Source organism: Micromys minutus, assembly GCF_963924665.1.
Source record: "Micromys minutus genome assembly, chromosome: 14".
Taxonomy (NCBI): Eukaryota; Metazoa; Chordata; class Mammalia; order Rodentia; family Muridae; genus Micromys; species Micromys minutus.
In genome coordinates, this window is record NC_137983.1 from 43,701,827 (window position 1) to 43,725,122 (window position 23,296).

Here is a 23,296-nt window from a genome sequence, read left to right on the forward strand (position 1 = left end):
CACGGAGCGGGGTCACTGGTCACCAGCTGCCTAAGGGATGGGAGCCTGCTTGGAGTAATGTTGCTTGAAGCCGAATGTAGGGCAGGAGAGAGACCTCCACGAACGAACGGGCAAAATTGACATTGATGTTTATTTCACGGGAAATGGCTGCCCCCACCTCGTGTCTTTTCCTTCCTCATTCAGAGCAAAATGTTCTAAAGCAAACGTCTCTTTTTCACACCTGAGTGAACTGGGCGGCTTATTTTCGCTTTGGCTATCAAAATAGAAGAGGAAGCGCCTGCGGTTTCGTCGGTGGAGCTTTCGGGGCGTGTGCTGCAGGCCGTCCCGCCTTCCTGCCGGCTCACCTGGATGCAGCCCTCAGCCCCAGGTTATGCTAGCCCGCTGCCTTTGCCTTGCACGGTACTTCCCACCCGCGAAACCAGGCCTGGTCCTGCAGAGCCTCAGGGGGCGAGTTTCTCGCTGCTCCCTTCGAGGACTCCTTGGACCACACGCGGCTGACATCAGCATTCTCACACCCCTACCCCCCACCCCCACCCCGCCCCATGCCGCATCTCTCAGTGCTCCGGTTCCTCGGCTGACAATTTTACGGTAAAATTGAGTCCACCACATGTAGGTCTCAGAGAGGTTGTCCGCCTGGCTTTACTTCTATTTAAATGTCAGTGCCTCCACGAGGGAGGCCTGCGTTAGACCGGACAGACCTGCCCTCTACTGACTGGGGACCTAGAGCAAGTTACCTAACGTCTTGGAGTCTCGGTTTCCTCATCGGCACCGGCACTGGATTAATACCTATGGGTTGCTGTGTGCCTGAAGGGCGAGGGCGCAGGAGTTCTGTCTGTCTGGTCACCCTAGGCTGAACCTATCGAATCCAGCTTTTGTTTCCCACTGCTCTCCGTGCTCCAAGACGGGGCCAGGGCAAGCTGGATCAGGGCGTTGGCGACCCTCTGGGCTCCCGGGGCACACCGCAGACTGCTGGGGTTGATGCGCTCTTCTTTGCACCCCTAAATTCAACGCCCCCTCGCCCTCCTGGCAGCCAACGGCTTGAGCCAACTGCACCGAGAGGGACGTGACGATCGAGCACCTCAGCGTGGACACCTGCTGCAGCCGGGTTACATCCCACTAACCCCTCCCCCCTCCATCCCCGCTGCTGTCCCCTCGAGGTCTCTGCACCCCTCTCCTCCCCCCCTGGAGGCCCGAGGAGCATTGTACTCACATCCGGGGCTGGGTTTTGCTTTAATGCGAAACGTAATTAACCCGGAAAAAAGAGTCGAGAGACGGCCTCGGAGGGCAAGTGTGCTGCAGGACAGGCGGGAGACACGGAGCGCCGGGACCGATGAGACCCTTGCTGTGCAGAGCGCGGTAAGGCGGAGAGGCGCGCGCGGCGGCCCAAGGGCCCGGGGCGCGGCGGGCAGAGGGGAGCGGGGAGCCTGGGTTTGGTGGCGTCAGTCCGGGTGGTGGACGGTGACCAGAGGTGGCCCATGGGTCACCTCCCTAGCTCCCAGGAATGCCCCAAATGCAGCCCCTCCTCCAGTGCACTGGCGCCTCCAGGGTGACCAAGGTCGCCACCGCCAGGGGTCGGGCTGTGGGGTGGGGCGTGTGGGGGCGGCGTCCTGCGGAGCTGCATATTCTCACGTTTGCAGCGGCGAAACTTCTCCGCGGTTCAAGCACAGGGGTAGTAGCCCCTCAACAACTGCCCGGGCAGCGGGTAGGGGAGGAGCGCAGAGAACGTCCCAGGCAAGTCCCTCGGGCACGAGTTGGGTGCTGGAACCTCTTCCTTCTCCCTTCTCACTCTTTTTTTTTTTTTTTTTTTTTAACTTGGCGGGCCTAGAATGCTACCCGGGGAGACTCCTCCTTTCGTCTGGTCCCACCATGGGCTTCTGGGATTCCTGGCAATGGAGCTGACTTGGTGGAAAACGTAGGTCGGTGCCAGGCTAGGTAACCCTTTCGAAGGGAAGCTTGACTTCTGTCCCCTTTAACGTCGGCGCTTCCCTGTTCTGCTCAGCCACGGAGACTATGCCGTTAAAATTTAAAAGGGAAAGAAAAGGAGAGACGAGGCCAGGTCGTGTGGGAAGGGGGGGAAAAAGTACCAGGGCATGACCAGGGTACCCTTGTTCCCCTTCTGCCCTGGGCAGCCCTGCCCCCGAGTCTTTCACCTTTAAGGATTCCTTCCTTCATAAGCATCCGCCGTTTGTAACTCCTTCTGTCCCCATTGGACTCAGGAGTTTTTCAGAGGAGCTTAAACACTACACTAGAGGAGGAGCAGGGGGAGACAGAACCATGGTGGCTTCTGGGAGCGTCTTTTGCTTTGCAGTAGAGGCTGAAGTTCCAAAATTGTGTTAGTGTTCTTAATGTCTTTGATTGGCTGTCCCCCACCCCCTCCCCGACCCCGCTTTCTTTCTTTCTTTGTTGCCTGCACCCCACCCCACCCCCCACCTCCAGGAGGAGGGCAAAGCTTTCAGCAGCAGCTAAGCAAAAGACACAGCAAGGGTAGAAGTTTTCTCTTCAACTCGGTTGCATCCAGTGACTTGTTAATAATAATAACTTGGCAATAAGAACGGATTAAGTTAGCAGTGGGCGAGCTGCTCAGCCTGGTCTTCCAGGGAGCTGTCAGACTAGTGAAGGACCCTGGCTATGCAGAGGGCCCGGAACATGGAGCCGGAGCCGCTGGTGTTTGGAGAAGCCAGAGGAGGATTTTTGACGGCTAACCAGTGGCGTGGCAGAGGCTGGTTTTCCTTGGGTGCTGCCTGAGCCAGGGTTCTAGCAAGAGTAAAGTTTGTTGAGCAAATGAATGAAAGCCATCACTGAGAGCAAACAGAACAGCTGTGGGGCCTCGGGTTGGGTCACGGGACTTTTCTCTAGCTGTTGTCTATAGACTGAGCGACTTGTATCCTTAGACTCCTTTTTTTTTACAGGTTACCAGTACTTTAGCAGAGGAGTTTTAGCTGGCACACACGGGAGCCTTGCCCACCTCATAGCTGGCAAATTTCTAGAGATCGATTAGGGAGCTGCCTGCTGTTTGGTGAAGAGTTCTCTCCCCTCTATTATATTAGTGCTTGCTGCTTCTCTCCTGGGTGAAAGGAAGTAGGGCCTGCAACCTCCCTCATGTCATCGCAGTGAGCTGAACTCGGGTCCCTTCAGGTTGGGGTTTTATTGGGGGACATGGTGAATCCTGAACATACACGGGGTTTGGTTGTTGGCTGAAGCAAATCTGCAAATATGGGCGAAGGGCAGCTGAGTGTATCTCAGGGATAGAGAACTTGCTTTGCAAGCCGCCTCACCCCACCCCCTTGCCCCCAGCCCCGGAGGTGGTGAGGGAACGGAGACAAGGCTTAGCTGGTCCTCAAACCCCAGGAGAGCAGTACCGCCTTCCTCCCAGATATTTGCTGCACGTGCTAGAACACTGGGCAGACCAAGTAACAGGAGCATGACCATGTGTGCATCTTGCTGATACTTCTTTGATTTCCTGTCGTGATACAGGTGCACAGCGAAGCGATGTCCCGGTTACAGGCTGGATGGCTCAGATTGATGTAGACCAAGATTGCTTTTTGGGTCTCAGAAAGCAAGGAGGCTTTTTTGTTTTGTTTTGTTTTAAAATTCTGTCCCCTTCAGGGGCTTGGTTGCTAGGCACAGACTTTAGGCTGGGCACAGCCCTGCTCCCCAGAAGTCTGTCCTCCATGAACTGTTTGGGCAGTCTTACTTTCACTTTCTTGTCTGTCTTGGTGAAGCGGGACCCGACTCAGCAATCTAATCTGCTAGGCTTTGGAAAGGAAGGAAGCAGAACAAACATTATTACAGGGTGACAGGCTGTGGGGAGAGAAAAACCCCTGCCCTGCCCGTTACGAAGAGAAAGCATTGGCTAGATTAGGAAGATGGACACCATCCTTTAGCGGATTGCATTTGTAAAAACTTTGATCCAAATCTTGGCTCCCAGAATCTCTCAGAACACATGCTTTCCCACGGAACACACAGGTTTAAACAACAGTTTTTGCCAGGTGTTTACTGGCTAGCAGTTAAGAATTTCCAGCACATTATTTATGTAATCCTCAGAGCGATGGTCTTTATCGCAAATGAAGAAACAGGTCCAGGAGAGTTCAGCGGCTTGTCCACATTTGGAACCATGTTCTTTTCGCTCGAAACCCTCTGGAGGTTCCCAGAACAGGAGGATGGATGATAGAAATCAGCCTGTTCTTTTTTGTGGTAATGGATCTCTCCCCCCCCTCAAAAGTTTGAAAATGCACATATTGATCCTTGTCACCTGCTTATCTAAGCCTTGCCACACCCAACCCTTCTTCCTTCCCTAAATCTAGAGACAGGGTTTAAACAGACACGCATGGTGTACACTTTGCAGAAGAGCAGCTGAGAGGAAACGTAATGGTACTTCCTTCTCATTTGCAGTCCCTGAGCAGCTGCCAGGAGGAAGCCCCCACAGTGAGCTGTTGCTTAGTGTCTCCTGAGTGGGGGGCCTCAGGTTCTGAGCACTGGGGAGCTCAGCTTCTCCGTGCTATTTATATCCCAGATGTGGCCGCCTGCCTGCTCAAGGACCTTCTGGGAAGGTGATCTGATGAGCCCTTATTTCTTGCCTGCATCCCCTCTGACTGCCTTTTCTCCCAATGTAGATGAGAGGACAGGTCCAGAAGGTTTTAAAATAGCTCATTGGTATCCCCTTCTTTTGTCTTCCTTCCAATATTCTTCTCCTTTAAAATTTATTTCCTGACTCTGTGACTTCCTCCTCCCCCAAATCCTGGGATCCAGAGGAGGTCAGGCTGCCTGAGGGTCAAAGTGGAGGCACTCTTTCTGAACCTCCCCATTCCTGAAGATGTTTGCATTCCTCACCCAGGCTTCCTCTGGGGACACTGGACCCGGGTCGGTACATTCCCTTCTCTTCTGCGTTCCTCCTCCTTCATCCACAGTTTGGAATTTGCTCTTGGGACTACTGCAAAATTCGAGGACATGGTAGCTGGATTCTGGAAATGCATTCCCAGGTTCTGCTCTGTGGCCAGGCTATGGGGACGATCTCTGGAGTGGCTGTGCTGTGTGCTCTTGTTTTCCAGGGCTGTTAGCATTGCTGAGGCTTTGCAGATCTGTGGGCACACTACATACAAAGTAGGCGTGAACTCGGCTGCTGCTCTTACCTCCACACCCAGGTCCTGTCTGAGACCTCTGATGTCATTTCCTATACACTTTCTTCTCTTATGAGTTTAGCAGATCCAGGTCAGAGTCCTCACTCCTGCGGCTGGGCTGTCTCTCCAGATCTTCTGCTCATGGAGGGCAACAAGGGAAGACAAATCCAGAACCACCTTCTAAGCTCTTACTAGGTCATAATTCTAGAAAGTTTCTGTCTTATGAACATGGACTAATGTGAAAGAAGTCTCTAATTATGGACAAAAAAAGAATCTTAAGAAATGCATTTTCTTACTAAAACATTTTAAGTGTGTGTGTGTATATGTTTGTATGTGTGTGTGTGTGTGTGTGTGTGTGTGTGTGTGTGTGCTGAGTACATGCTAGACAAGTATTCTATAGTTGAGCTACACTCTGGCCCAAACCACAACTTTATTATTTTTAGAATTTTATCCACGAATATGTGTTTTGATCAAATCCATTCCCCACTCCCTTCCTCCTATTTCCCAACTTCATCACAGCCTTAACCCCACACCCTGCACTGAATTCACTTCATGCCGCCTGCGTGTCCATGAACGTAGAACCCTCAGTTATGGCTACCCCATAGGATCCATACTGCTGATATACTAGTAGGCAAATCTTACCAGGCCGGCCATTATTGTAGCTAGGTAGGGTTCACACTGAGCAAGACTGTGGGAAACTTCTCTCTCTTAGCGTAAGTGGAACCTTTTGGCACTCTGAAGGTTAGCCACTTGGGATGAAGCTTCCAGCTCGGTACCAGCTCCATTTCTCCACATTCTATGACTTGGGTTCACGGTCTTTAGTAATAGGGTTGAGCCATCAAGTTCTGAAGTACAGCAAAGAGCACCAGCAATAGCTTGTATTGTTTAGAGGCCTATAGGGACCTCGGTCACCAACAACTCAAAGAGTGGCACACCTGCACCTGCTTTTAGTTTATTTTATTGCTACTCTATGCTGTCTGAGAGAGCCATTGTCTCTCTGGTATAGGGAAATTCCTTTTAAATTCTCTGCGTGTGTGTGTGTGTGTGTGTGTGTGTGTGTGTGTGTGTGTGTGTATGTGTGTGTGTGTGTGTGTGTGTGTGTGTGTGTGTGTGTATTGTGCATTTGTGTTTTAGGAAACTTTAGTCCTGGCCAACTGCAGCTTGCACCATCTAATAACTCAATAGTTCTGTTCCTTTTGGGACAATGTCTCATGCCACCCAGGCTGGCCTCAAACTCAATAGACAGTAGAGGATGACTTTGAATTTCTCATCTTTCTGCTTCTCCTCCTGAGTGCTGGGATTACAAGTGTGCTCCTTCGTGCTCCTGTGGTGCAGGGGTGAGTGGTAGGCAAGCTCTCAGCTGAGCGACGTCTCTAGCTTTCGACAACGCTTTATTTAGTATTTTTGAATGGTCTGTTCACCTTTCCTTTTACTTGTTCAGCTGAATATTTAACTAAGTATTTAATTTAGATTGATTTATTTGTTTATATAAATGTTCTGCTTATGTGCTTGTGGGATTCCCCTGGAATTAGGCCTATGCATGATTATGAGCAGCCATGTGTCTTAGGGTTTCTGTTGCTGTGAAGAGACATCCTGACCATGGGAACTCTTTTATGGGAAGCCGTTTAATTGAGGCTGGCTTACAGTTTCAGAGGTTTAGCTCAGAATTGAACTTAGTGGGAACCTGGAGATGTACAAGGCAGACATGGTGCTGGAGAAAGCACTTGATGTACAGGCAACAGGAGACTGTGGGCCACACTGGCCATAGCTTGAGCATATGGGACCTCAGAACCTTCCCCGATAATGACACACTTTGTCCAACAAGGCCACACCTCCTAATAGTGCCACCTCTTATGGGCCAAGAATTCAAACACATGAGTCCATGGGGCCATTCCTTGTCAAAACACCACACCATGTCAGTGCTGGAAAACAAGTCCTCTGAAGGAGGAACATGTGTTCTTAACCACTGAGCAATCTTTCCAGCCCTAGTTTATTTGATTTGAAAGTAATTTGTTAGCCAGGTTGGCCCCAAACTCCTGCAGTGGTCCTCAGTTTCTCGAGTAGCTAAGACTGTGGGTGCATGTCATCATGCCTAGGCAAGTTTTTTTTTTTAATTTATTATTATATTTATATGAGTACAGTGTAGCTGTCTTCAGACACACCAGAAGAGAGCATCAGATTTCATTACAGATGGTTGTGAGCCACTATGTGGTTGCTGGGAATTGAACTCAGGACCTCTGGAAGAGCAGTCAGTGCTCTCAACTGCTGAACCATTTCTTCAGCCTGCCCAGGCAGTTTTTATTTTATTATATTTTTGTTTTTTTGAGGCAAGGTCTCAGGTAGCCCAGACTGGCCTCAAACTTCCTATGTAGCTGAGTATGACCGTTCTTCCAGCCTCTATCTCCAAGTTCTGGGATGACAGGCATGCGCTGCTATGTCAGGAATGGTCATTTATTTTGTTATATTATTATCATTGTAATTTGCATGTGTGTGTGTGTGTGTGTGTGTGTGTGTGTGTGTGTGCGCGTGTTAGAGCATGTGCCCACTTATATAAATGTGTGTATGTGAATGCTTGTATGAAGGCCTGTATAGAGGACCATCTTGGGTATCAGCATTCTTCAAGGGGCCTTCTATCCTTCCATCTTGTGTTTGAGACAGGGTCTCCCAGTGCCCAGAGCTTTGCAAAGTATGCCAGGCTAGCTGGTCAGGGGGTGTAGAGGCATCCCCCTGTCTCCACTTCATCTGAGTTGTGATTACAACTGAGCAGCTTGACACCCACAATGTTATCTAGTTCTCATAACAACAACAGGCCACCAGAAGAGCCATCATTTTTCCCTGTTAAAACCTTGGGAAGGGCTGGGGAGATTTTTATGTGGATCTTGAACTCAAGTACTCAACACTTTTAAGACAAGCACTATCGAACACTAAGCCATTTATCACCTCTACCCCCATGTTTCATGTGTGTTACATGTGTTTCATGTATGTGGGCCATGAGTGTGTGCGTTACATGTGTGTGTGTATGTATTGAATGTGTGTTACATGTGTCATGGGTGTATGTATGTGTGTTGTTTCTGTTGCATGGATCAGGGGTGTGTGTTACATGTGTGTGCATTTGGTATGTGTGTTGCAGCTGTGTGTGTTGCATGGGTCCTAGGTGTGTGTGTCTGTTGCATGTGTGTATATTGGGGGGGTGTGTAGATCAGAGGTCAACCTAAATGTTGTTCCTCAGATGCCATATTGTCTCAGATTTTTATTTGTTTTGCTGTTTGGGGTGTGTGTTCATTTTTATGTCTTGTTATTTGCGTGTTTGTCTGGGTGCCAGAAGTTCACAATGGGTTTCTTCCCTATTGTTCTCTACATTATTATTATTATTATTATTTTAGCTCTGGAGCCTGGAGCTCGCTGTTTCAACTAGACTGACTGGTCAGCCAGTCCCCAGTACATGCGTGTCTGTCCCTAGCCCCAGGACTTGGGCTGCAGATGTGAACTTCCACACAAGTTGAACATCAGTGCTTGGGTCCCAATCTGACCTCATACTCACACAGGAGGTGCTTTACCCACTGAGCCATTTCCCCAGCCTGCTCCCAACTTTTAACAAGGAAAAGTCATTGTGTTTACGGTGACTTTTTGATGTTTTTGCTGCTTTGAGTTAAGCCCAGTTTGGCCTGGACCTCATAGCAATCCTCCTGCCTCAGCTGACTAGTCATGAGCTACCACACCTGACTTCCCTAGGGGCTCTTAGAAGGCTTCCCAGTTCCTTTCTTCAGAGTATCGGTCAGGCATGGATCAGATATTTTAGCAAAGGCATAGGCCTTAGTGCTTGGTTAGACCAAAGGATGTGGACCTTCTTAAGTTGGCTACAGAACAAACCAGCTGGGGAAGAGTAAGCCTCTAAGAGTCCTTGGCAGTAGAAAACAAGAAACCCAACTTAAAGGGTAGAAGGAGCCTCCCCTTATAGCAGGTGTCTGGCTTTGGGTGATTAAGATACCAATTTTATACTGAAGTCCACGAAACACTGAAAAGCTTCGAGAGAGCTGCATTTTAGCTGAGATTGTGTTTCAGAACTACAGAGGATGGAGAAGCTCAAATCCTGCTGCTGGGAATATTTGTGAGGTTACCCAGCATTCTCCTGTAAATAATTAGCACATATTCATTATAGAACATGTAGACAACTGTATATAAGACTGTATACGTGTGCATGAGCGCGTGCGCGCGCGCGCTCGCGCGCACACACACACACACACACACACACACACACACTCACACCACCCCAGAAAAAATTACTTGAAGGCAGTGTTTTTTTAAAAACAGTTGTTCAATATCTTTAATATACTTACGTGTTTCTGAATTGAATTATTTATTCCTTAATCATTGAGCTGTTTGGGTCGTTTTCAACTTTTTTTTTTTTTTTTTTTTTTTTTGTTACAAGTTTGAATGTACTCTTCACTTTTCTACTTCTCTCTGTTTATTTGGATAGAATCCTAAAACTAGAAATACTGGGTCAAAGAGCAGGAGCATTTTTAGCTGACTTGTTACATACTGCCAAACTGCTTTTCAGAAAGGTCCCAGGTGTATAAAAATCCTAGGACCTCCCTCCCGAGCTGGCCCAAGGGAATGTCTTCTGTTTAGAGTTCAGCCTTCTCTGAGCCCCTTTCCTGGCCCTCCCAACTCTCCAGGGCGTGGCCCGCTTTCTGAAGGCTCTGTTGTATCTGACTCTATTAGGATACAGGCCTATCTGAAAGTCACAATTTCTAGGTTTGCATAGCTAGTGATCGAAGAAATATTTTTGGGGTGGGAGCCTCTGGGGGCCACTCATTACAGGGTGAAATGGGCTCTCACAAGTGTTTCTCACTGCCTAGCAAATTCTGGTCAGGAATTCCAGTTGAATGACCGGTTACCCCACTTCCTGCTGCTGGCTACCCCAGACAACTCACTTTTTCTAAGTTTCACTTAGAACAATTTTTTTTTTTTTTTAAATTCAGGGTCTCACTATGTAGCCCTGGCTGACCAGGATTGAACTATATAGCCCAAGCTAGCCTTGAACTCACAGAGCTCTGTCTGGTTCTGTCTCCCAATTTTGTGGATTAAAGACATATACCATTTTTTATGCCGATGAAATATATGACCTATTTTCATTTGTAGTAATGCTTAGAACTTAAATTCCACCCAGGACGTCTGGATCATCATGAAACTCCCTGCTTAGGGAGGCCTGCTGCTCTGTGGGCTGAGGCACACAGAGAGGTGGGGGGGCTGAAGGGTTGGGGGTGGTGGAAGTGAATGGAGATTGGCCAAAGGTTTAAAATATATAAAATAAGAAACAAATTTAAGCTTTCATCCTCACCAGCCACCGTTATGCATTGCAGACTAGGAACAGTTCTCAAGTAGTGAGAACTTCAGTGCGTGGAAGAGCACGGCTAGACTTGGTGTTGTAGACCCATAGTCATGCAGGCCTTCAATCCCAGTAGAAAGAGGGAGATCTCTGAGAATTAGATAACAGCAAGCTTTTCATAGTGAGTTGCAGCCCAGCCAAGTCTACACAGTGAGACCTCTCTAAAAAAAAAAAAAAAAAAAAAAAAAAAAAAAAAAAAAAAGGTCTAATTGAATTGATATCAGTTGCAACAAAGCATTTTTTTTTTAAGAGAGTAAGTCCATAATAGGTCTCGATAATGCTAAACACAGTCACATAGCCTGTGTTCTAATCACATTACCCCTAGGAAAATACCTATTTGCATTTATTTTGTGTTTATTAAAGTGTGTTTTGTCTGCATGTATGTATGCACCATGAAGTGCCTGGTGCCAGATAGTTGGGAACTTTCACATTGGTGCTGGGTAGTAAGAACAAGCACTCTTAACTATGGACTATTTTTCTATTCCCCACATTATTATCTTTAACATATCCCCTTTTTTTTAATGTCAAAAAAAGGAAAAAAATATGTGGAAAATAGAAAATGGAAATAAAGTTTTAGTATTTTTTATAATAGCAAAAATCTGGCTCTACTAGTACTGGAGACATGATTAAGAAAATCATCCTGGAATCAATACATTAATGTTCAGAAATCATTGCGAGCAGTGTGGAGGAACAAATGGGATCATTGTAACAACGTTTCCATGTTCTGGTGTGGAACCACTGACTCCCTCCCACAATCGTGATGTGTGACTCAACTGCTTTAGGCATCTGGGAATCCCCTCTCCCCCACACACAGTTTGTTTCTGATGTTATGTGCAGAACCCTGATTCAGATCTTTCCTTCTGGTGCATAGAAGCCCCACACTACGGATCCATGCTCATGGACAGTCCCTCAACAGAAGAACAGTTCTGGAGAAAGAAGCCCTTCTCCAGCCTCTATCTTGAGGGAGAAGCAGGAACTGGTAAATCCTGCAGGCTACAAAGGGGGAACTTCAGAAGCCAGCATTCTTGGACTGCCTGGCTCGCCCCAAACCAGTCAGTTTTGTTTGCCCAGACAGCTGAGCGTGTTCTCTTGGACATTGCACCGGACAGCAGGGCATGTTGGCACTTGGGTGTTAACACTGGATAGCAGGGAATGCTGGCACAGGCATGTAATCCTAGCATGGGAGGCTGAGGCAAGAGGATCAGGAAGAGTTCGAGACTAGCCTGGGCTGCACAGACCCTGTTTCAGAAGAAAGCTGGGAGAGATTTCACGGGAGTAGTCAGAGTCCTGCGGCCTCTGGGGTTTCTGCTTCTAGAGAGATGTTGGCATCTGTGGGTGGGTGTCTTTCCTGTCCTCACCCAAAGGTTCTGTATCTTTCCATGCTCAGTGGCTTTGTCTTTCTACTCAAGATCCGGGCCCCTTGAACAGGCCACAAATATTTTCCCAGGCATTCACAGCCTCTCGGGCCGTCTACCCGTGACCCACTGTGTGCTGGGGTGACACCAAAAGCATCTCCTAACACTTGGCTTTCTTATTTCTCTGAACTTAAACTTGCTTCACCTTGAGACTGGCACTGGGGTAACACTTCTAGAGTTGGTGACATGACTTTGTGCAGGGTGCCCCTCCTCCACCCTCCATGGCCCTCACTTCTGCTGCACAGCTGGCTTCCTTTTCAAAACCTTGTCTTCCTACTTTGGATTTCTTCCTCACCTCCTCTTCTGCTTCCTTTTTTGTTATGGTGGATTGGTTTTAGCTGTTTGTCTACTTTATTCTTCTGATCCCTGCATTCTTGCTGAGTAGCCATGAGCTCTCCAGATGTCCTCAGCTTCTGTCCCTCTTAGGAGTTGGCCAGCATATGCCTGAACCAGGGTGTTTGCTGGTATCTCTCTGTGGTGTGTGTGTGTGTGTGTGTGTGTGTGTGTGTGTGTGTGTGTGTATGAATGTATGTGGCTCTTGTTTCTTGGTGCACCTTCTCAGTACTGCAGGCTCCTTGGAGTATTAGAGAACACACCACCCACTAGCCATCAGTTTTAGAGCAAGCCTGACCTGGAAATGTTCCCCGGGACTTTGTCCTCCATGGGCTTAGAAGGCTGGGGTTTCTCTGAGTCTGTGTTGGGTCACAGGGCACCTTTATCAGGCACCTCAAACTTTTACTTTGGCTGCCGGACTTCTGTGACTGGGGCCATTGTGAGTCCTGCTGTGTCGAAGTGAGCCCAGTGGTTGGGTGTTAGCTGGCTTTGGAGGACTGAAGGTGATATGACCCTTTGTAGCCCTGTGGGGCTTCTAACCTACTTCCTCATGGCCCATGAATTCAGACCAGGTGTCTTGGCTTTTTTTCTCCCCTGAGGGCTCTGGGGCTCTTCTCTTTTCCTGTAGGCTCTTAGAGTACATTCTGGAGAGATGACATAGCCAGGATGTGTGGCTATTCTCATATCACCAGAGGCCCTGTTCCAGAGTAAGGGAAGGTGCTCTGGGTTTAGGATTTGTGATTACTACTTTCTGTTCATTCCCAGCATACAACCGAGATGCGTCAAGCCAGGTGAGGCTTATCCAGGTCCTGAGATAAAGCTCACTAGCCCCCTTCCCCCTACCACACAGGATGGCAGGAGAAGAGCCCAGGAACACATTATGCTGATCTGTAAAGTCAAACTTGTAGGCATTTGGTAGCTGTAAGAGTCAACTTGGGTTGTCATGGCGAAGTACTACAGCCAGAAAACTTGAACAATGAAAATGTATTTTCTTGCTGTCTGGAGGTCAGAAGAACAAGGGATGTGTCAGGCCATTCTTCTTCGCTTAGAAGATGGTTTTCCAAGAACCTATCACAGTGGCCTTCAATCTCTGGGTTCTCCAGCTTCTTTGTGTCTAAATTTCTGGGTGTGTTTTGTCGTTGTTGTTGTTTTTGTTTTCATTTTTGGAGGTATCTTCCGAGTGTCTCCACGTGCAAAGTGAGTTACTATCTGGAGGCTTTGGAAAGAGTAGTAACCAGGACGTGCTTCTTCTATGCCTCCAACTTAACTCATAGCAAAAGATTCTGGGAGGTGTGGTGCCAGGATTATTTCCACTTCACAGGTATGGAAGCTGGGGCACAGGAAGATGAAGAAGTGATTGAAGAAGTGATTAGTGATGACACACAATACTGACTAAGTTGAGCCCCTTGATACACCGGCACATACTAGTGCATAGCGAAGTTTATATCCTCCAGGTCACTACGCTCAGCACACAGTAGGGCCTCAGGGAAATTAGCTGAGTTGATTGTAATGGTTTCCATGATGCTTCAGAGTTGGTAGAAGTTTCCAGGGTCCAGTGGGGGTAGACATTTGGTGCCCAGGGAGGAAAGCTGGTGGCAAGGAACCTAGCATGTCACAGAGGTGAGTCAGACCAGGGATAGGTGAGGCTCCTCCAGGCCCTCAGACAGAGCCTGCTTTCCCCTCCTTCTCACCTGTCTTTCCCTCCCGTGGTGCAGGCTGATGTGAGCAGAGCCCAGGAATGCCTTATGTGGATCGGCAGAACCGAATCTGTGGGTTTCTGGATATCGAAGACAATGAGAACAGTGGCAAATTCCTTCGGAGATACTTTATCCTGGATACCCAGGCCAACTGCCTCCTGTGGTACATGGACAATCCCCAGGTGAGAAGCCAAGATGGGAAGGGGACAGGGTGGCTGCCCTACCCTCTGTCACAGCTGGGAGGGGAGCAGGGCTTGGGTTTTTCTCAAGGGACCTCTATAAGGAGTGAGAGACCTTCCAATACACACCAACATATCCATCTAGGAAGATAACTTTCTCCAAAGCTGAGGGTATCGCTCAGTAGTGTGTATCCTTAGCAGATACACACTAGACAAGAGTCCTGATGTAATCCAGAGCTGGGTGTGTTAGATTGGGGGAGAGGAGAGTTGAGGAGCAGGATCTGGGGGAGTCAGAGTCTCTTAGCCCTAGCTCTGGGGTTTTCTTGTACACAGGAATTTAAAACTTGGGGAAAAGTCAGGCAGAGTCTTCCAGATCTGACTTTCTCTCACCTCTCAGGGCTGTGGCCTAGTGATTGCTCCTGCTCGGCTAGTCTGGGGCCCCTCCCTAGCAGAGAATGTGAGCTGGTTCCCTGAGCTGGACTATATCGGGCTTCTCTGGTCTCCTGAATCCGGAAGTCATGGAGTTTTCGGTTGGCAATGACCTTCCAGGTCGCCTCAGGCTTCCTCATGCTGAAGAGGAATCCTAACATTGCAATCTACCCCTAGGCAAAGAGAAGTGACTTCCTTAATAGGTTGTGGAGACCAGGCACAAAGAGGAGGAACTAAGTTCTCTCTCCTCTCCTCTCTCTACTCTCTTTTCTGAGACAGGGATTCTTTCTTTATGTAGCCCTGCTTGTCCTGGAACTCACTGTGTAGACCAGGCTGGCCTCAAACTTGCAGAAATCCCCCTTCCTCTGCCTCCAGAGTCTCAGGATCAAAGCCGTGCAGAACCCTCCTATCCTGATCAGTTTTATTGCTATGTCTTGGCAGAGGTAGGGGTTTGGTGACTGGTAATGATTATTCTGGGATCTTGGAACTTTTTTTCTCCTCACTGAGTGCTATCATGTTCTTCCTTCCAACTGGTCCAAGCAGTTTCATAGAAACGAGGCCGTGAAGAACGGCATGTACCTGAACCGCATAGTCACAGAACGTGGCTGTACATGACAGACATGCATGTTGGGGGCGGGGCTTAGGTTTGTTCAAAGGCTGAAGAGGATAGTCTTAGTGTTAGGGATTGGATATGGGCCTTGAGATGTAAACTGGGAAGTTGACAGGGTGGCTCAGTGGGTGAACGTGACTGTTGTTAAGCCTATGACCTGAGCTAACGCCTCAAAGTCCACATGGTGGAAGGAGAGAAGCAACTCCTGCAAGTTGGTCTCTGACTGCCACATGCTTCGTACACGTTTGTAAACATGCTTCCCGTGTCCCCCCATCACATGAATGCAAACAAAACTAATGTGTTTTAAAAGGACGTGGCATAGGAAAAGCCATGTCAACCCTCGGCCACTACCCACATGCTAACCTATCACGGGTCTTCAGTGCTTGTGTTTGGGGTTTGAGAGGTGAATGAAAACATTACAGATGCAGAAAACACATACGTAGAGAAGGTCATGGATGGGACGCTCCGAACAACTGCACTCACATCTCGCCCTGACTCTCTGGTAAGGCAGCTGCTGACTTTCACTGAGTGTGGACTCAGAGGCTGTTGTGTCCTCTGGTTGCCTCCCATCATCCTCAAGTCTTGCTCTGCCTTCTGGCTGGCTTATCATTTCCTGAAGACTTTCCCCTTGGTTTACCTTCTTTATGCTGTTCTCTGTGTTTGTGTTATCCTGAACCAAGGCTCATTTTCTTGAGGAGTCCTGCCCGGCAGCCTGCAAGTCCTGATATGTGCCTACCAACCAACCTGCCATTTTTTGTTTATACATGTGTTATGTGAGTGGTTGTGCACACATATATGTTGTTCATGTGTATGTGTGTGTGTGTGTGTGTGCGCGCGCGCGCTTGAGGTAGGGGTGGAAGACATGTGAGTTTGGAAGCCAGACTTTGATGCCATTTTTTTTTTTAATTGCTCTCCATTTTGCATGCCGGGGTGGGTGGAGTCTCTTGGTTGATCCCAGAGCTCAGTCATTTTGCTTATCTAATTAGTTTACCTGCCTTGGAGAACCCCTGTTTCTGCCTCCAGGGTCCGTGATTACAGGCAGCCAGTAAGCATGCCTAGCATTTACACAGGTACCGGGGATCTGAACTTTGGTTCTAAGGTTTGGGTGGCAAGCGCTTTCTTTACTCACTGAGCCATACACTCAACTGGACGTTTGTTCATACTCTGAGCCACAAGGAGTCTTGCTGTCAATCACAGGTCACCCATGACGATGGTGTCCTCATCTTGGCTCTTAGGATTCCCCTTTTTGTAACCCACCCTGCCCAGGGCAGCCTTCTTTCCTTTCTGCTGGAGGGCGCTTGGGTTGTAATTCTTCCTGGAAGCAGGAGGGCAGAACCGGATGGGTCTTGATAGGACAGTGATGAGTCAGAACACTTCTTCGGTTATTGTGTTAGTTACTGGCCGTGTGGATGGCCAAGCAACCTTTCTGGACTTGAGAACAGTGTTTTGGTGATGTGTGGTTACCATGCCAATTCTCTAGGCTTTTGTTTTACTCTGGAGGAAAGGGGAAAGGAGTTTCTGCCTTCCTTCTGAAAGAGAGGGAGGTGGTGTGGAGGGGAGAGGGAGATGTACCTTAGGAGGAAGGGGGTTTGATGTTACTCTCCTGGGAGTGAGAACAGAACCCAAGCCCGGACAAGCTTGGGGCTCCCTGGGAATGTCGGCCCGTCCTTGTAGAGGGCCATAAGAAGAGAGACATAGTTTGAGAACCCTCTAATATCATCTAGCCTTCACAATCTGGCCATGGGATGGGATGTGTTTCTTTTCTGGGTGTCTTAGTTAGGGTTCTCTAGAGTCACAGAACTTATGGGTAGTCTCTATGTAGTAAGGGAATTTATTGGTGACTTACAGTCTGTAGTCCAACTTCCCAACAATGGCCAGCAGCAGCTGTGAATGGAAGTCCAAGGATCTAGCAGATGCTCAGTACCACAAGGCAAGCAGACAAAGAGAGAGGGAGCCTTCCTTCTTCCAATGTCCTTATGTAGGTCTCCAACAGAAGGTGTGTCCCAGTTTATAGTTATATACCACCACACCTGGATCTGGGACTTGCTTTGTCCCGGATGACCTTGAACTCAGAGATCTTCTTCCCTTAGTGTCCTGGGATTCATAACCACAGTGCCTCAAGATCTCCATGTTAGGATCCAGGTCAGAGACTTGTATCTCCCAGCCTCTAGATCAGAATCACAGGTAAGCCTTCCAGTTCTGGATTGTAGTTCATTCCAGATATAGTCAAGTGACAACCAAGAATAGCCACTACACTGGGTGAAAGGGGATTCTAGATATGGTATTATAATGATTTAACTAGCATTAATAAATAAGTTTTCAGAACCCAGGTGTCTGATCATCTCCTGTTTGATGTTTGAGTGTCTGCATATCTTGTCTTGATGAGCCTGTCTCAACTCTACCACTGTTGCCACTGTTGCTGTTGCTACTGACATCAGTTTGTTTCCTGAGGGCTCACTGTACACCAGGTATTCTGTGCAGCGCTTTGTGCATCTCAGTAAATCCCCTGACTAATTTTGAGCCCTTGGAACTGAAGTTCCTTCCTTCAGTGTTGAGCAGGCTTGAAATGTGGCTGGGGTAAAGCTGGATTCTTGATATTCTTTGCTTCTGTCTTCTCTCTCTCTTTCTGACAGTTTACTGGTTCCTGGAGATGGTGGGGACGGTGAATTCAACAATGTCTCTGCCTCTAGGACGTTTCAAGTTGAGGAAATATAAATGGCATGCTTAACACCTCAAAGTTGTAATGATAATTCTAAGACATCACAGCAATTAGCACTGGTGCCAGCATCTGGATACCAGGGTTTTGGTTGGAGAAGAGGCTGTAGTTTTCCATTTTTGCTGCTTCTTGAGGAAGACAGAGCAATAGAAGGCGGAGGAGCCTCACATAAAAATTTCTCAGGTCTGGTAGACAGGAGATCAAGGCTGCAATCTTGGCCTGTCTTCTTGGGTGACTGGTGTTTTAAGCAAGTCCTTTCTTTTCTAAAGCTTAGTGATGTTGCGTAACATGTATGTACTAAATTTGTCCAATGTTTTAGATGCCTAAGAATGGAGGCACCATAGTGAGCAAGACAGGCCCCCACCCCCCCCCACAAGCAGGGAGGTAGATGATCACATAGAATTGAGTAGAGAGATGGTTGAGAGGCATATCTTCATGGGAGAGGTAGCACTAGGTTATCATCTTTTAATTTTCTTAAGCCTTTTTGGAGACACAGTATCTTATACTATGTAGCCCAGGCTGGACTTGAACTGACACTGTTACTTCCATTTTCTGAGTTTTGGGATGATGGGCATATACCAGCACACCCAACTGGCCAGATCGTGGAGACTGGGTGATATTAGAGGGCTCATTACTATACATTGATCAGACTTGAGGAACATTTATTTTGACGTGTTTTTACGTACACGTCTTATTTAGTTGCTGTGCCACTTTGACCTAATCAGAGTTGAAGAGGAAGGGAGGCAGTCGTCATGAAGACATAAGAGGGCATGTGAAGTTACCTAGTTAAAGGATCGCTTTCAGTTAAGGTCCCCAGAAGAGCAGCCAGGTACCCAGACAAAGATTTGTAGACAAATCCTTCATTAGAGAAATGCTTCTGCAGGACCTCCTAGAAGGGGTGGGGAAGCCTGGATAAGAAATGAGGAAGCTCCTCAGGGCTGTGTGCTCAGGTGGGAGTCAGAAGGGAAGGCTTAGCCTGGCCTCGAGGGAGCTCTCGGTGAGTTAAGCTTTATAGAGTTGTCTGGCTCATATATATCTGCGCTGACTACCGATGGCCACAGCTCTGTAAATGTAGCCAGAATGGCTTCTAGAAACCCATGGCCAGTCTCCTAAGCACAGTGAAGGGAACGTGGGAGGCTGGCCACAGCATCTGATGGGGAGCCTGTGGAAGAGGGATCCGAACACAGCATGGACTAGGTACAACTTTGAAAGGTGGTGTTTTGAATCAATGTGAGGTAAGGAGTTAAGGTTTCAATCACAGACATTGGGCGGTGCTAAACTAAGGATGAGCTGAAACCCGATAGCTCAAATGGACCCTGCTGAGTGCAAGGTGCCAGTGTTATGGATTAGACCACTTAACTGGCTAATTTGTTTAAAATTCAGTATGCTGAGAATATCAAGCAAGCAAACAAATAATTCTTTGGTTATTGCAACCATCATCTTTTAGCATCTTTAGGGATTTAGCCAATTTCTCAACTCATAATAGCGTGCTGTCATCTACAGGTACAGAATAACAACACGGAACTTACAGTATAGCAGCTCTCTCTAAAATCCAATCATGTTGCAAGCAAGCAATAGTGTTTTGTTTGGTTTTGTTTGGTTTGGTTAATGTTTTCAGTGCTGGGGGTCTCATGCATGTTAGGCAAGTGTTCTTCCACTGAACACATTTTATTTATTTTTGAGACAAGCTCTTGTTAAATTGCCCAGGCAGGACTGAATTTGTGTTTCTCTTGCCTGAGGCTCTTTAGTAGAGTCTCTGGATTCTAGGCATGTACCAGTCTGCCGTCATTCTTGGCCAATGGTTCTTGAAACACTACCCAAATTTCCTTCAAATTATGATTCTTGCAGAGGTGTGTGTCGATGCATGAGTGCATGTGTGTTATATGTTGTATGTGGTGTGTGTGTGTGTTGGTAATGCTGGAAATTAAGCCAGGACTTTGCATATGTTGGGCACATACTGTACCACTGAGCTACACTCAGGACTTGGCAGTTTTCCTGTTAACTGAGTGCTGGTCCCCATCATGATAGAGAAGACGGAACACTATGTGGCTGCCTTACTCTGTAGTGACCTAGATATGATGACCTGGGGTCCAGCTGCTCAGCCACACTGGTGTTCAACACTGCCAGCGCCCACCCACACGGTTAATTGCAAGACCAAATTATATGGCTCTGAATAAGAGTAAACCAAAACAAGGACATGATATGACATTTGATGGTGGCTTTCGTCAGGATTCTTAGCAAAGTACCGTTTTTCTCCTTGTCCCCCCCCAGCCCCCACCCACAAAAATTACTTTGGTACACTTCTTTTACACATGCCAACATGTGAATTTTGGATCACTATAATATCCTAAAAGATTGCAAATCTCTCCTAGCAAATCTGGGAGCCCGGTGAAAGACATTTGCCTTGTTTAAAAACCAACCAACCAGCCAGCCAACCAGCCAACCAACCAACTAACCAACCAACTAATCAACCAACCAACCAAAGACTAAAAGTAGGTGTTTTCATTGGCCAGACAAAGAACACAGTGTTCACGGCAAGATGGATGAATATTGGGCTCATTTTGAAGGGACAGTTACAGTGTCAGGGAAAGAGTCTATTAACACGTACCTTGTGACATTATGCTATATAATGGTGTTGTCATCTAAAAGGCTGAGTGAAAACAATGTTTTAAGAGCGATGTTTTTGAATCAGAAAAATTCCTTTGGAAAAGTTTGGGCTCTATCAGTACTTTAATGGCTTCTGCGTCATTGGCTTCAGCCCATGCAAATGCCAAGAACCAGGAAGTAACTTCACTGAAAATGGGAAATGCCTTCACCTGGAGCAAATTTAGTGTAGAAAAAAAATGGATGTAGTGGCAACAACTCTGCATCCTGCCCCTGTCCTCTAGCTACAACCTGTCAGCAGGCAGCAACAGGACAGCTCTCTCTAGTGTCTACTTTCAAGCCCACACATGGGCGGGCATCTTGTAACCTTCAACTCTTTACCAATTAGTTTGGGAAAGTCTTTTCTTTTTAATAGTCTTAATTTTTTTTTTAAGTCTTAGTCTGTGGTTTTTTTTTTTTGTTTGTTTGTTTGTTTGTTTTTGCTTTTTTTGTAAGATAGATGGGCTTTCTGTGGGTGATAACTGACTATGTATGTGTCTTAGTTACTTTCCCATTGCCATAACACAATGATTAAGACAACTTATGCAAGGAAATGTTTATTGCAGTTCAAAGTTCCAAAGGGCTAGAGTTTATTATCATTATTGTTGAAAGTATGGCAGCAGGCAGGCCGGCACAATGCTGGAGGAATTTCTGAAAGCATAAATGTTGAGTCAACAACCATGGTGGAGAGAGAGAGACAGAGAGAGGGGAGAGAGAGAGAATGATTGAATGAACGTGAACTAAGCCTGGGGTGGGCTTTTGGAACCTCAAAGCCCACCCCCAGCAATAACCTCCTCCAATAAGACCACACCTTCTAATCCTTCCCAAATAATTCCACCAACTGGGAACTAAGCATTTAAATATATGTGTCTATGGGGGCATCCTGATTGAAAACACCACATATCACTCCTTGGCTCTCATGGGCTGTGGCCACATCATAATAAAATGCTTTTAGTTCAGTTTCAAAAGTCCCCAGTCTTTTGGTCTCAAGATCATTTCAAGTCTAAAGTCTCTTCTGAGACTCAAGGGAATTTTTAAATTGTAACCCCCTGTAAAATCAAAAAGCAAATTACTTCCTTCTAACATACATTGGTACAGAATACATATTATCATTCCAAATAGAGGAACATTGAACCAGTCAGAAAATACTGGACCAAAACAGGCTGCAACTTCAAATCCTATAGTTTTATGTCTGATGTCAAAGGGCTTAGCTGACTCTTCCCTTTCAGCTTTGGGGACCATAACACACTTCTCTCTACTGGGCTGGTTCCATTCCCTGGCTGTAGGTTTCCCTGGTGGACATCCCATCTCTCTGGCAGACATCCCATGGCTCTGGTAATTTCCAGTGACTTGATGTCTCCAACTTGGTCCAGTCTTCACTTTGATAGCTGTGTGTGACATGGTGGGAACCAAGGAGGGGCAGGACTCCTGGCTGGATGAGGGAGGAGAAGGATAGGCCTGGGGGCTGACTGTAGGATTGACATAGACTATCTTTTAAAGTATATACTCATGCCTTATTTAAATTTCAAATCAATCAAATAATACTGAGAATTATACATCCTCATATATAATTCAAATTAATAACCACAGGATTATAGCTAAGACATTATGATCTTAGGGACCCAGAAGGCATTGCTCTCCTATGAAGGAGGAGCCATTGGTGATATAAAGGTGTATGTTATTTATATTAGACAAATTTAAGAAAAGAAATGTGATAACCAAGACCATGTTAAGCAGGTCAGTGATGGCTCATGTGTTTAGTTCCAGCTCTCGGCAGGGCAGACCTGTGAGTTTGAGGCCAGCATGGTCTCCAGTGTGAGTTTCAGGATAGCTAGGACTGTTACACAGAGAAACAATATCTCAAAAACAAACAAAGTCCTGGCCAAGAGTCAAGTGTGAGGAGCGATGGGTGAGTCTCCTGACACAGATAGTGAGCATCTGTCAGCGTGGGGTTCTTTAACAAGCTCCAGTCATCCTTAGTTTCTTTTCTGTTAAGTATAGAACTATTGTTATGTAGTGTGGTCAAGGATGGCTTGCGACTTTTGTAATGTTTTGGGGTCAGGAAAGTAAGAGGTATTTAATGTATATTAGTTAACTGATCACAGCAGGTTATCTGACAGCTGTTCCCTGGGTATCTGGTGAGTGCTTCTTCTGAACTTACTTCATTTTGTTTCTTGGTGCTGATGAAATTCTTTGGTGTGTCCCATAGTTATGAGTGGGGAGAACTGTCCCTGTTAGGAGACTGTAGGAGCAAAACTGTTAAGCTCAAGCATTCCCATGCTACATTTTTGCCAATTCTTAAATAATGATTTAAGAGACTGAAAGTCACAACAGGTTCATGCCATGTTGCTTCAGCTCAGTTTTTAAACAGGCTACATTGTAGCTGTTTTTTCTTTGTTTAAAAATCACCTGTTTTCCCCTCAGGGATAATTCATATAGCTAGTTGTATTTTAAAAAATACATTTTGGGTATTTATAAGAAAATGTTTCATCTCTGGTTGACTGGAGAAAGGCTACAGAGCCACTGACAGAGATGTGGAAGATGGGGGCAGGGGAGAAGAGGAAGGAGAAATGACATTGAGTTTTAGGCAACTTCCGAGGAAGCTGGGTCAAAGAAAGGAATGAAGAAGCTTAAGTGCCATTCAGGTTACCGAAAGCCCCAGACTCACCTGTTCGTAGGCATCTATGAAGCTCAGGCTGGAGATCAGTTTTGGAGAGGGCTGCAAGGGATACAGAAGCCAACAGACTCACACAGAAGAGTCCTATCCT

The 23,296-nt window shown here is 47.0% G+C and overlaps 1 protein-coding gene across 3 annotated transcripts in view; it reads left to right on the top strand.

The window, feature by feature from the left end:
• Positions 1 to 1,253: 1,253 nt before the first annotated feature.
• The window catches only part of PLEKHA2 (pleckstrin homology domain containing A2), a 56,341-nt gene continuing 34,298 nt past the window's right edge, over positions 1,254 to 23,296 (top strand). Inside the window, exons 1-2 of one of the 3 annotated variants that reach the window (XM_080928529.1) lie at positions 1,254 to 1,356; positions 13,970 to 14,133. In XM_080928529.1, the coding sequence (XP_080784655.1) occupies positions 13,993 to 14,133 (141 nt within the window). In that variant the 5' untranslated portion in view covers positions 1,254 to 1,356; positions 13,970 to 13,992. The other 2 variants (XM_080928528.1, XM_080928530.1) reach the window with 2 other exon arrangements.